The following is a 13,124-nucleotide window of genomic DNA, read 5'->3' on the forward strand; positions in this document are numbered from 1 at the left end:
AGCTGGAGAAAACCCATGGTCAGGGCGGCTAGGTGAATGTCTGGTTCTGGAGTCTTCTCTGTCTACTGTGCCCGTGTGTGCCCAGGTGCGGACGTTCTTGTATCTGGACCTCGAGTGCTGCGTGTGGGAAGTTTGTTTCCGGCTTGAATGAGAAGGTTAAGTCTGAATCCTTGTAACTCTGGAATTGTGTTGGATTAATTCCTAGCACTGACGCCAGTGCTGGACTTCTCTGCCTGAAGCGCCCTTGGTCTCGAAAGGCCTGGTGGCCTTGGGCAGCTGCCCCCATTTCCTCTGCCATGTCTGTTTTCTCTCTAACTTGCTTCTCCTGCTGGCATAGGCTGCTTTATGCTCTCCCTTGTCACAAAGGTGACCTGAGGTCTTCCCTGGAAATGACATTGGTAGAATCACAGAACAATTCAGGGATGGCTTCTGGCGGTTGAACTCTCACACCGAATATTTTGTGATCCGTGTGTTGTTCTTCCCTGGGAAATACCTAAATACTCTATTTTTAAACTAAAGGAATATCTATTTCATACAGAGCTTGATAATTTACAACTGAGATTTTTTTTTTTAGTTTGCCAAGAGCAAAACTCATAACTGAAATGACAGTTTATGTATTTGCTCAACATTTTCAGTAGTCCCCAAATTCTTAAGATAAATAGTAATGTGAAATTCTGAAAGTCCCACTTATAGAATGCCCTTTGTTTTTTCTTTGTGTTTTTCTCTTCCTCTTCTTGTTCTAAAAAACACTTGCGGTGGAGGAGGGGGCACCTGGGTGGCTCATTCAGTTAAGCGTCTTTGACTTTTGCTCATGGTTTGTGCATTCAAGCCCTATATCGGGGCTCAGAGCTGACAGCTCGGACTGGAGCCTGCTTCAGATTCTGAGTCATCTTCTCTCTCTCTGCCCCACCCCTGCTCATGCTCTATCTCTCTCAAAAATAAATATTAAAAAGATTTTTTTAAATAAAAAAGACTTGGAGTATCTTCCAAAAATATGTAGAATTTTCTTTTTTAAGAGATAATTGGGGTAAAAGGAAAATAAATGTAAGAAAAATTATATGAAGCCAAAGATTGAAAATCTACCAAGTCAACACCAACTCCAGCAGCGTGCTGGCAAACAAGACCACGGAGTGAACTTAGAATGATCGCTGTTGTCTGTAACGGCTGGAGGGGACCTGGGGCCCCACAAGCTGTGGTCTGTCCTCATCAGGGGGGTGAGGGCCACCTCCCTTGTTCCCACAGTGGCTGGAGACAGTGGATTACCGAGCCCAGCGTGGAGGGCCCCCCAGAGGGCTGCACCCCTGCCCAGCTTGAACTTTGACCTCTCCCATGAGGTCTGGATCCAGCACCCTTGTTTTTCTGAAATTGGTGGTGTTCTTCTTCCTTTTCATGATACTTATAATCTGTGAATATTGGTGTTGATGAAGTATGTGTGTTAGGGTATATGTATGCAGTTTGTAGCTTTCAATGTAAAAATGTATGATGGTTCTGATCTTGCTGTAGGGAAAGAATAACCATTGCCGAGCTACTGGTAGAGTGGTTGATGAGAGGGAGGAGAAAGGAGGGAGCAAACTTCCCTCCATCTCCCTGCTCCTCTCTGCCACTACCCCCTAGGAAGGACATGGGCACGGAGAGGGATTATAGATCCTTGGTCTTTTACCTGCAACTCCAAAATCCAGGATTTTTTAAAATGTATTTTTTTAATTCATTTTTGAGAGACAGAGAGCATGAAAGGGGCAGGGGCAGAGAGAGAGAGGGAGACACAGAATCTGAAACAGGCTCCAGGCTCCAAGTTGTCAGCACAGAGCCTGATGCAGGTCTTAAACTCACAGACTGTGAGATCATGACCTGAGCCAAAGTCGGACGCTTACTTGACTGAGCCACTCAGGTGCCCCCTAGGATTTTTGACACTCATTATGTGGAAGGCCTGCCCTGCCCTGACATGAACATCTTTCTTGACCCCCTTTTTTTCATTTCTCTGCAGAAGTACTATTGCCTTCAATAACCGCTAATGGCCCTAGACCTCAGGGAAAGCAGTATTCGGTGTGGGGCACATGCACTTCATGGCCTTGCAAAATCTGAAAAATTCTCAATTCCTGCAACCCATCAAGCTGCAGGGGTTTGGATCAAGGCTTTAGACCTCTTCCTTTGAATGCGGGGATAGGACAGAGCACTGGGGTTGTGTCTCCGAGTCCCCAGCCAGCCTGGTGTGGTTCTGGCGTGACAGACCCAATGAGCAACACTCGGTGAGGGGAGTGCAGGCAGCCGGGAGGGATAATTGTGCTATAGCTGTTGCAGGGCCTGGAAGAAGCTAGAGAGCAGTGCTCCAAGGAGCACTTCTCCAAGGAGAAGGAGCACTATCACTGAAAGCTGCTCAGAGTCGCTGTGCCCTGTCTTCTGGGTGAGGTCCTGCAGCAGCAAAGTCCATTTCACCATGCGCAACACAGAATCCTTTCCCACGGAGCTTTCTTCCACCCTCCCACTGTTATGTTTTAAGTTCAGATGGCAGTGAGGAGTACGTGGGCACACACAGGCAGGGCACCTGGGGAGAGTCAGAGCCCAGGGGGGAAGCTTTGGGTCCCAGGGCCGAATTCACCACTGCCTGGGGCTCGACTTCAGCTTTGTTATGTGGGAAACAGATTCCGCTTACTCATTCATCCATTTACTCACGTGTGCATTCATTCAATGAATATTTATTTCACACCAAGTGTTATGCCAGGGGTTGAGGGTGGGAGGCAATGAATGGAACCAATGAGACTCATAGTAAAAACCCTTTTAAAACCACAGAGCACCTGACCATTGTGTTTTACCTGTTACTTAGTATTCTGGGCATGTGTCAACCCCCAGCATTGCGCCCTTTGTGACAGCCTGTTTATTAGCTCTCATCAGGAAGGGAGGGGCAGGGCTTGAGAGTCCTACTTTGTGCTTGAAAGACTGATGCCCCAGTGCGGCATTTTGATTATGTTGGATGTCTGAGAGCAACCTCCCCTCTGATTTGGGAGTGATAGGCTACTTTTCTTCGAGAGTGCTTTGGGGCGCCTGGGTGGCTCAGTTGGTTGAGCGTCTGACTTCGGCTCAGGTCATGATCTCATAGTTCGTGGGTTTGAGCCCTGCATCAGGCTCTGTGCTGACAGCTCAAAGCCTGGAGCCTGCTTCAGATTCTGTATCTCCCTCTCTCTCTGACCTTTCCCTGCTCACACTGTCTCTCTCTCTCAGAAATAAATAAATACATTAAAAAGAAAGAGAGTGCTCAGTTCTTACATGTTCAGGCTTGCCATCTTCCAGAAGAGATTATTACTTAAACAATTTTTTTAAATGTTTTATTTATTTCTGAGAGAGCGTGAACAGGGGAGGGTCAGAGAGAGAGGGAGACACAGAATCTGAAACAGGCTTCAGGCTCTGAGCTGGCTGTCAGCACAGAGCCTGACGCGGGGCTCGAACCCACAAACTGTGAGATCATGACCTGAGCCGAAGTCGGACGCTTAACCACCTGAGCCACCCAGGTGCCCCAGAGAGATTATTAATTGTCCTCTGGGCCATGCTGACAATACAGCTCTTCCCACGCGAGAACCTGAAAATATAGGACACTTTGCAAAGAGAAGTACTGAGCAGCTCACTTAGGGAGACATCTACAGGTGAGAACGGGAGTTGGTGGCTCCAAGGAGGGAGTTGTCAGTAATGACCTTGAGAAGAGATGGAGCACTGCATGGCTCCTGGCCGGTCTCCTGGGAGCACGTGGAGGTGCTCATTACAACAGAGCTCTGGCTTGGTAGCCCATCACTTCCGCTGTGTTGAAATGGGAGCAAGGGGATTGTTGTAAATTTCCAAGTTGGACAGATCTACCCAACCTGGGCAGTGAGCACCCAGCAAGCAAGCACGCTGAGCCCAGAATTGGGAGATCACCCGTGGTCCACCTTCCTCGCGTTCAGGGATGATCTGGTTGGTGAATGTGTGCGTAAGTTTTATAGAGATTTTTAACAAGTGGCCTCTTTCATTCTGCCCCCATGCAAGGCAGTGCCATGTGAGATCTGGCCTGTTGTCTTAGAAAGGACTCTCCCTTCCCTCACTCCGCTGCTGAGGCCCAGAAGGCTCTATGGGAGGTGCACCTGGCTCTGGGGGAGGAGAGAACCATCCTGCGGGGCCAACACATTCATGCTTTTTGTCTTGCATTTCTGTGGCTAATCAGATGAGGAACTTTGCTCCCTCCTATCTTCTGTATTGTTGTTGAGAGTTTACAAGTGGCATCTTGTTTTTCTCAAACTCAACATTGTTATTTTACATGAATAAAGTAATTCTAGTTTATTGTATACATTTGAAAAATACAAATGAAAAAGAAAAATGAAGATCACATATCCCCTGTCATTCCCATTTTAGTTATGTTCTACCTAGGTTGGTTGGTTATCTGATTGTCCATCTGTTTGTTTGTTTATTTATTTTTAAGTTATATCCTCCTCCTCCTTCACCTGAAGATGCTTGTGTGCTGACTCTTTGCAAAACTGGGATTTGACTGTATATGGGGATCTATTTCTGCTTCTCTCTACATCACTAAATCACCTTCACAAACGTACCTTTCACAGCTACGTACTGTTTTCCCCTTGCTGATGTTCTCTGTGGTTGGATATTTAGATTGCTTTTCAGTTTTCACAATTGTTATTATATCACACAAAGTGTTCTTGTTTGTTCATTATGACCCATACCTCAGGCTGTTTCACAGTGTGCATTTTGAGCCCTAGAATGATCATGTCACTTTATGAAGCTACTTTGTGCATACAGGGCTGGGTTCGCTGCATGGAAATTGTAGCAGACTGACTTCCATGTCTGGTCTAGTGCTAAAAATGGGACTGATAGCTAACAAATTTAAGAACTGCCTTCTGTTTACATTTGGATCCTGAAAATATGTGCTATTGATATCAAGCTTTGGTGTTGGTCAGGGGGTTTTCACCAACAAAGTCTAGGTTGTCCTCACATGGCAGCTGAAATGCCCAGACACTCTGATATGGGCTGTAATTAACAACACCTGCTTATCAAAGTGAGCTCTTATAGGGAATCAGTTTATCTAAAGAGTCAGCAGAAGGGGAGCCTGGGTGGCTCAGTCAGTGAAATGTCCAACTTTTGATTTCGTCCCAGGTCATGATTTCACAGTTCATGAGATCAAGCCCTGCATTAGACAGCCCAGAGCCTGCTGGGGAATTCTCTCCCTCTCTGCCCTCTCCTGTGCGTGTGCACGTGTGCGCGCGTGCGCGCGCGCGCACACACACGCACACACACACGCACACACACACACATTTCTCCTCCCTTCCTCTCTCTCTCTCTCTTAAAATAAATAAACTAAAAAAATCCAGGAGTCAACAAAGGATTACAGATAACCTTTCCCTGTGTTGAGGAAAGGACACACTTGCATCTTGGCCTGGGTGTGTGTGTCGTGAAATATTTTTTTGGATTATGTTGTTTTTCTTTGAAACAATGCTTTGTGACTGCTAATGCTTATAGCTCCTTACTCATGACTCTCAAGAACAGTGGCCAGAATGCCAGCTCCCTGGGTCCCAGCTGGCCGCAGTGGGTATAGCCCTTTCTGTGCCATTAACATGAGGTACTTTCTGATCTCTCCCCACTGGGCCTAGGCTTCCTTTTCCTCCGCCATCTGTGTCCTTCTGTCCACCTTCCTCTGATGGGACAGATTTTCTCTTCCTTGATAGTCAGTCCTTTTTGCTTCCTTGGCTGTAATGTCAACAGGTGTGAGCCATCTTCTACCCATCAGTTCCACCTGTAGCAAGTGAGCTCAGGCCCTGTCCCCCACCCCATGATGGTGGAGGTCCATCTCCTGGCCACTGGAGATGGACCATTCTCTGTGGGAGGCTCAATAGAAGGCCAGCTTACCATATGGCTTTGGAAATCAAAATGCCTATGACTGCATGAATGTCTCTGTTGTCTTCTAGAAAAGAAGAAGCCAAGGAAGGACAGGCCATCCCAGGACTGGCGGGAGCGGAGGAACGCCATCCAGCTCACCAACGAGCACACAGTGGAGACCCTGGTGGTGGCCGATGCCGACATGGTGCGGTACCACGGGGCAGAGGCCGCCCAGAGGTTCATCCTCACAGTCATGAACATGGTGAGTCTCCAGTTGGCATCCTGACCCGGGGTGGGGGGTGGGGGGGGGCTCTGCTTCCTCCTGGATGAGTGCTCTGTCCTTGTCTTTTTCCCCAGCTAAGGAAGAAGCTGGGTGGAGGGATGGAGACACACACAGCCCTGTGACCCTCCAGCAGGGAACCGAAGGGCTTCCGATGGGAGAGGGCCCACCTGTCCCCCCTGCCCTGGTGTGTTGTTTCAGCGCCTGGGTCTGCTTACTGGTTGTGTCCTGCCTGCCGCTCTTTATCAGAGGTTTGCCAAAACCTTTCTTGAATGCTAGACCCCCTCCCAGGGTGATTTGATGTTGAGTGAGTCAGCCCCTGTTTTAAGGAGTCAGTGGTCTAGTAGAAGGAATCAGGATCAAACTTTGATGTGAATCAGCTCTTGCCGTATGCTGTGAGGGCTGGAGGAAAACGCGGGGAGAGGTAATCTAATTGAGGGTACCAGGGAAGGAGCCCCGAAGCTTGTGTCTACATCTGACTTGATGAATGTGGGTAGAGGGAAACCTTCACATGATGGCTGGGCAGGGGAGGGGCTGCACTCCTCACAGAGGAGACACAGAAAAACTTTTGCCTGTATCCCAACTCTACCTATCCATCCCCTTTCCTAACAAGCATTTTTGAAGACCACTGGCACTGCATCAGGTATTGGGGATACAGTGACAACAGACCTGGTCCTTCCCTCGGAAGGCAGTGGTATCAGCAGACGGATAAAATACCCATGTTACTGTAGAAATATCTGCAGGGGCCTCTGGGGCTCAGGTGGAGGGCTGCCGAGCGATCATTGTGCAGCATGGGCACTTTAGGAAAGAGCTGACCTTTGAGCTGAGTGAGAGTGAGAGTTTGTGAGATTGGGGTAGGGGTGACAAGTCTTGCAGTGGGTGTGGTGGAGGCTGCATTTGTGGGCAGACCAGTGGTGTGATGTGGCTGCGGCAGGGAGGAGGGGAGCCTTAGGGGCGTGGGTGGACACTGGCCTGGCTGTTAAAGAGGGCCGGAAGACATCCCGAGCAGTGCGGCAGCTGAAGGGGGAAGGGAGGAATGGCCCCAGCAGCTGTGGCCCAGGGGGGCAGTGGAGTGGGAACAGGGGAGAGGGGGCATTGGAGATGGAGAGCGTGTCAGGGAGAGGATCCAAGCTAGGGGCCGGGAGTGAGAGGGTGGAGGCGGCGGGCACGCAGGGAGGAGGGAGGGGGTGGCCCGGGTTGCTGAGAAATACGCCTGAGTTCTTCATTTGCACAAACCCAAGTCCTCCTGGTGGCTGGTTAATGACGGGGTGCCGTGCTTTGGTCTGCCCTGAGGAAACCCAGAAGAACGGCTGGTGGGGCTGGCTCCACACCAGACCCTTTCATCTGTAGTTGATTTCATCTCGTTTATTGTTTTTAATTGTCCAGAGCACGAGTGCCAGGAGTAAACACTCATTATGGCAACTAAAGTAGTACCGAGGCAAAGCTTCTACTTTGATAGTTGCTTTCATAATTTTATCGCCAGCACAGCGGCAGCTGTTTTATCACAGGCAGGGAGGGGGTGGTATGCGGCAGGGTTACCCCTCACCCCTCCCGCCCCCTAAAGCTGAAGGACAGGGACTGAGTGGTCGGTCCCCTTGTCTGGCTTTAATTCCACACTTTGCTCCCCTTCCACTGCTTGTACTAAGGCGTTGGAGGCTCCAGATCCTGTCGCTGAGGGCATATCTGGGGCCAGCCACATTAAATTGGGATTTAGATGTTTCCTGATGGGGCCTGCCTACTGAGGGCAGGGCCGCTGTGGCGAAAGGCATATGGCCTGTGTACGCTAATACGGAACCCTCCCACCACCTCCTGTGGGCAAATCTTGGCCGGTGTGGCGGGGCCAGAGGGCAAATGACGGCAGGGTCTCCTGACCCATTCATGCAGACTCTCAGCACCCGGAGCTGGTGTCCGTTGCTCTGGTGGGGGTCAGCTCTTCAGCAAGTTTAACAACAAGTTGCATTCAGACGCTGCCCCTTGTTTTGAACAAGACCACCCTCCACCACTTCAGTCCTTCAAAATACTAGTTGTGAAAATCCAAAGAATTCTGTTCTTCCTGTGGCTGTTTTAGCCAAGGGATTTCTGTTAGGAAGTGAGATCTTCTTTAAGCCAGGAGGATGGGAAAGGATTGTGGTCGGGATGAGGAGCCCTGTCATTAGCCAAGCCTCCAGGTGCCGTGAGTGGGAAGGTGAGGCCAACCAGCCCATCTCTGTCCCGCCCGAGTGTTTCCTGTGGGGCTGCAGGATGGAAATAGCTCTGTTTCCCCAGCTCTCGTGGATTTGGAAGGGAATCTGCTGGAGTGATTCCCACCTTCCTTGCAACACGTTTCTCTCCAGGCTGAGAGAAGTAGCATCACAAGGTCCCACTTGGGTCTCTGGGTAGAGACCACACTTGCTGCTCTGACCCTTGAGGCTACATCTAGGCATGCTTCTGTCCCCAAGGCAGGCCTGGGCACTTGTGGGGACTTTGTGTAGGATAACATGCTCAAAGGTGGGAGAATTTGGTGTCCTGTGTTTGCTCACAGTTTTCATAGTGTCTCCTGGTTGTGATGTGTAAATTAGATAAGCGTCAATCAGTGGCCTGATGGGACGCGTTTGAGAGGAGGGAAGGGGGTGGATGTCTGTGACGAGTAGCTGCATTATTTCTCCTTGTCCTCGTACCTGGTGGATTTCATTATATGCCTCTGGGGCCTGGGTGGCTCAGTAGCTTAAGCCTCTGACTCTTGATTTCTGCTCATGTCATGATCTTGTGGTCTGTGAGATTGAGCTTCACATTGGGCTCTGTGTGCTGATAGCATGGAGCCTGCTTGGGATTCTCTCTCTCCCTCTCTCTACCCCTCCTTCTCTCATTCCCACTATCTCAAAATAAATAAACATTAACTTCCGTGTCCCCAGCAAGCCCTCACATGCACGGGTGCACACGGAGGCCTCTGCCAGGCTGGGTCTTTCCACTGACAGCAGGCTGCAGAGTGGTCTTCTGGACTTGGCATTGGTCAGTTTTTCAAATGTGCTGTAGTGTCTTCTTATGTATATAGCTTGGGTTTCCCGCTGTTGGGAGTGGTAGTGACACGGGAGCAGGAATGTTTTCAAGACCAAGTTGCAGGCGGAAGCAGGTGGCCCTGACAGCAGAAACCCTAGGTTTGGGCAGCCGGATTGGAAAATGGGGCTGCTTGACAGAGCTTTGGTTGTTTTTAGCTTCCTTAACAACCGTGGAGTGAAATGAAAACCTGAGATGTTCCGGGCGAGCTCTGTTTGGAGGAAAAATGACATCAATTTCACTCCATTACCATGCGAAACAGACAATAAGCCTCTCTCCGGTGCCCAGAGAAACTGTCACGGCATTAGAGCACTGCCTGGTCCGCACATGCCAGCAGCCATCCCTGGGAACCCACTGGGGGGGATTGTAAACTGCAGGTGGCTGGGTCCACCCCCAGGGTCTCTGACTCAGTGGCTCTGGGGTGGGCTCCAGAATGCATTTCCAACAAATAACCCAGATGCTGCTGCTCAGGGACCCCACTCAGAGGCACCGTGCTAGAGAGAGTCCTTTACTAGATGGGGGTCTGAATGGGCACCCAGTGTGACTGGCGGGTGTCACCTGCAGTCCTTGTCTGTCCTTGGGGAGGCCCCGGGTAGCACCGGTAGGTGGCGCTTTTAATGAATCCCTGCACTGGCCCCTGAACAGCTCCTCTGTGTGTCTGTATCACCTGCTTCTTCTCTGGCCCGGTCTGCCCCTCCCTGCCCCTGTCCCCAAGTTGCCCGGGCAGGAGAGCTGCATTGTGCTGCTGGCATCAGGTCCACCGGCTCGGCCCCTAGGCTGCCAAGGAAATGTGACAAACGCAGCCTGGGCTCTGAACACTTGCCAGGACACAGCCAGAGCTGGACGCCAGAGACAGAATTTCCAGACGATCGGCCGTGCTGTTCCTTTGCCCAACCAGGTGTCTCCCTAAGTAGCATCGTATGGCCGCCGCCTTCCAGGACTTCTCCTGAGCTTGAATTTCCATGGGGAAAAAAAGAGAAGGAGACTTCCTTACATGTCTTTGGGGCCTGCTGCTCTGTGTTCGTGGCTGTCGTCGGACTTTTGTCTGGCTTTCCTGACTTGGCTCCGGGCCTCTAGGGAGAGCCTGTGCTCTGCTAGCTTTGTGGGAACGTGGTATGGCACCCACCAGGTGACGAGTGGCTCTAGCTACGGTCAGGCTCCCAGATCTGCTTTCCTGGATATGAGCGCTCTAGGCATACATCAAGGGGAAATGCCTGCCTTCAGGCTTGCTAGAGAATATTGCTAGAGCATGAAGCTTCTTCCAAAAAAAATTAACTGAATTCCAATTGTGGTAAAATATATACTAAATTTACCATCTTAGCTGTTCAAAAACATTTTTTAAAAATGTTTATTTTTGAGAGAGACACATAGAGTGTGAGCAGTGGAGGTGCAGAGAGAGAGGGAGACACACAATACGAAGCAGGCTGCAGGCTCTGAGCTGTCAGCACAGAGACCAATGTGGGGCTCGAACACACGAATTGGGAGATCATGACCTGAGCTGAAGTCGGACACTCAGCCATTTGAGCCACCCTGGCGCCCCCCCATCTTAGCCATTTTTAAGTATATAGTTCAGTATTGTTAAGTATATTCACATTGTTGTGCAACCAAATCTCCAGAACTTTGTCATCTTGCAAAACTGAAACTCTGTACCCATGAAGCAGTTCCCATCTCTCAGCCCTTCCTCCCAGCCCCTGAAAGCATGAAGATTTTTCTTCCTCTCCATCTCACATCCTTTTTGCCCCATAGGAAGTGACTGCGCCTTTGGGGGTCATGGTTGTGCAGGATGCACAGAACTGTCATCAGCCCAGAGAGGAGGAAATGGAAGGTTCTGGAGGGGCAGGGTGTTCTTATAGTTTTGCCATCCTGAAATTTACTCTATTTCATGAAGATTCTTTATGCCTCTTTTATGTGCTGTGTCTCAGTACTGTTGAGAAGTGCTTTACTGTGTCATTCCTTTACATCTTCTCTAAACAACATCCTTTAACATCTTTGGCTGGTGTTGACCTTTCAGGCAGTGAGTAGACTGCATCTTGAAATCCTGTGCGACTTGCATTTTCTCCCTCAGAACTTCAGGGTTTCATTCTTCCTATTTTTTTGTCATGTTTTGAATTGAGGTTTTCCAGTTTGGGCCCAATCCTATTGCTGAATATTTCTGGAAAAATTTGAATTGCAGCCATTGGGTGGTTCTCAAAATATCAAAACAGGGAAAAAGTTATGTGTTTTCCCCTTCTTCACCCAGGTTTGGGGATAGGTAATTAAGACATGACTTCAGAATTGGCCTACGGATGGTCCAGTGTGGAAAAACAAAAACAAAACAAAAAAAAAAAAAAACCTGCTTATTTTGTTCTTGAGGGGGGAAGGTTTAGGGGGTGGGCTGAGTAAGAACAGAACAACTGTGTTCTATTTTTCCTTGTGGGAAAGAATATTAAATTACACAAAGATTTGATTTTGCTTTAATAATAGTTTGCAAAGAGTAAGATTCAAGCAATGAGACAGCTAATTCCTTTGTCACACAGATGCTCAAACATTGTGCGTGCCTGGCTTCTGACGTTTGTGTGCCAGACACTGTGTCCAGCTTCATGTGGCCTGAATTGATGGGGGCTGCCCTGTCTGCTCTGGTCCTTGCTTTATGTTGCCACCGATGTCCCAAGGAACTGGAACACAAGTACCAGCTGGAGAAAGTTCTAATGCCCCTGCTGCAAAATTCTCCCTCCTAGATTGTGTCTATCAGAAAGAAAACAAAGTAGAGTATTCAAAACCATGGGAAATAGGTCAGAGAGAAAGAAATACTGTATGTTCTCACTTATATGTGGGATCTAAAGAAGACTGAACTCCTAGATACAGAGGAAGCGATTGCTGGTTGGTTGCCAGAGAAGGGGGTGGGCACTGGGCAAAGGGGATCAAAAGGTACAAACTTGCAGTTATAATGAGTCCTGGGAATGTAATGCACAACAGGGTGACTGTAGTTAATGATACTGTATCATATGTTTGAAAGTTCCCGAGAGAGCAGATCTTAAAAGTTCTTATCACAAGAAAACAGATTGTAACTTTGTGAGATGATGGTGTTACTTACTGTGGCGATTATCTACATATATACAGATATCCAATCATGTTGTTTACCTAAAAATAATACAATGTATATACCAATTGTATTTCAATAAAACTGGAAAAAAAAAACCCAGGACATAATGAAGCAAAAGTATTTCCTCAGATGTTCAAAAGGATCTCTTCCCTGTTCTCTCTCTATCTTAAGCTACCACCTACATGATCTACACCTGGTACCCCCTACCTCCTGCTTTGTCCGTATTATAGGGCAGGGTCCAGGGATCCTCTCATTCAGTGGGCTTTCCCCATCCATGTCGACTTTGATTCCTCTGCCTTGTTTGAGATTTCCTATCTCTCTTCCCTTTGAAATGCTTTCCTATGATTTTTTTGATATTGAGGTCCTTATAATTAAGTTCTACCAACAAGAGATGCAAAACTGAGAAACAGTCGTCTTTTGTTGCTATACTTCTATCTCCATGACATGCCTTGGTTGGAATGAGAACTTCAGGGAATAAAGAAGGAATATGGTCTTATTGGCTGGACAAGCATGGATGTGCATTGGGTCAATGTTGACCAGCTGGGGGTCTTGAGCAAGTGGTGTTATCTTGATGAGCGGAGATACTGACCTTGATGGGTTGTGATGAAGGTTAGAGATGACACAGGCTGGCACATGGTAGATAGCCACAGGCATTGACCTCCCCCCTCCCCTACATGAAGGTCCCTTTCAACCTCTTGCATAAAAGCCAAGAATGGCAGTTTTTGAGTTTCCTATCAGAATCCTCTAACATCCTTTCCTCCTTTAGGAATCTGCTGTCCCGTATCTTTTTTTTAACAACTGATTTTCAATCAGTAGTTAATATTATATAGTTTCCTTTTTTTCCACATCCTTACTAACACTTTTTTCTTATTTTGATATTCG

General features: G+C 48.5%; 1 protein-coding gene across 1 annotated transcript in view; it reads left to right on the forward strand.

Annotated features, from left to right (window-relative positions):
• The window catches only part of ADAMTS17 (ADAM metallopeptidase with thrombospondin type 1 motif 17), a 335,406-nt gene that overhangs the window by 57,341 nt on the left and 264,941 nt on the right, over positions 1-13,124 (forward strand). The window contains exon 4 of the mRNA XM_039235081.1: positions 5,937-6,109. Coding sequence (XP_039091012.1) covers positions 5,937-6,109 — 173 coding nt within the window. The remainder of the gene's footprint in view (positions 1-5,936; positions 6,110-13,124) is intronic.

Source organism: Hyaena hyaena, unplaced genomic scaffold, assembly GCF_003009895.1.
Source record: "Hyaena hyaena isolate Hyena2069 unplaced genomic scaffold, ASM300989v1 scaffold_95, whole genome shotgun sequence".
Lineage (NCBI taxonomy): Eukaryota > Metazoa > Chordata > Mammalia > Carnivora > Hyaenidae > Hyaena > Hyaena hyaena.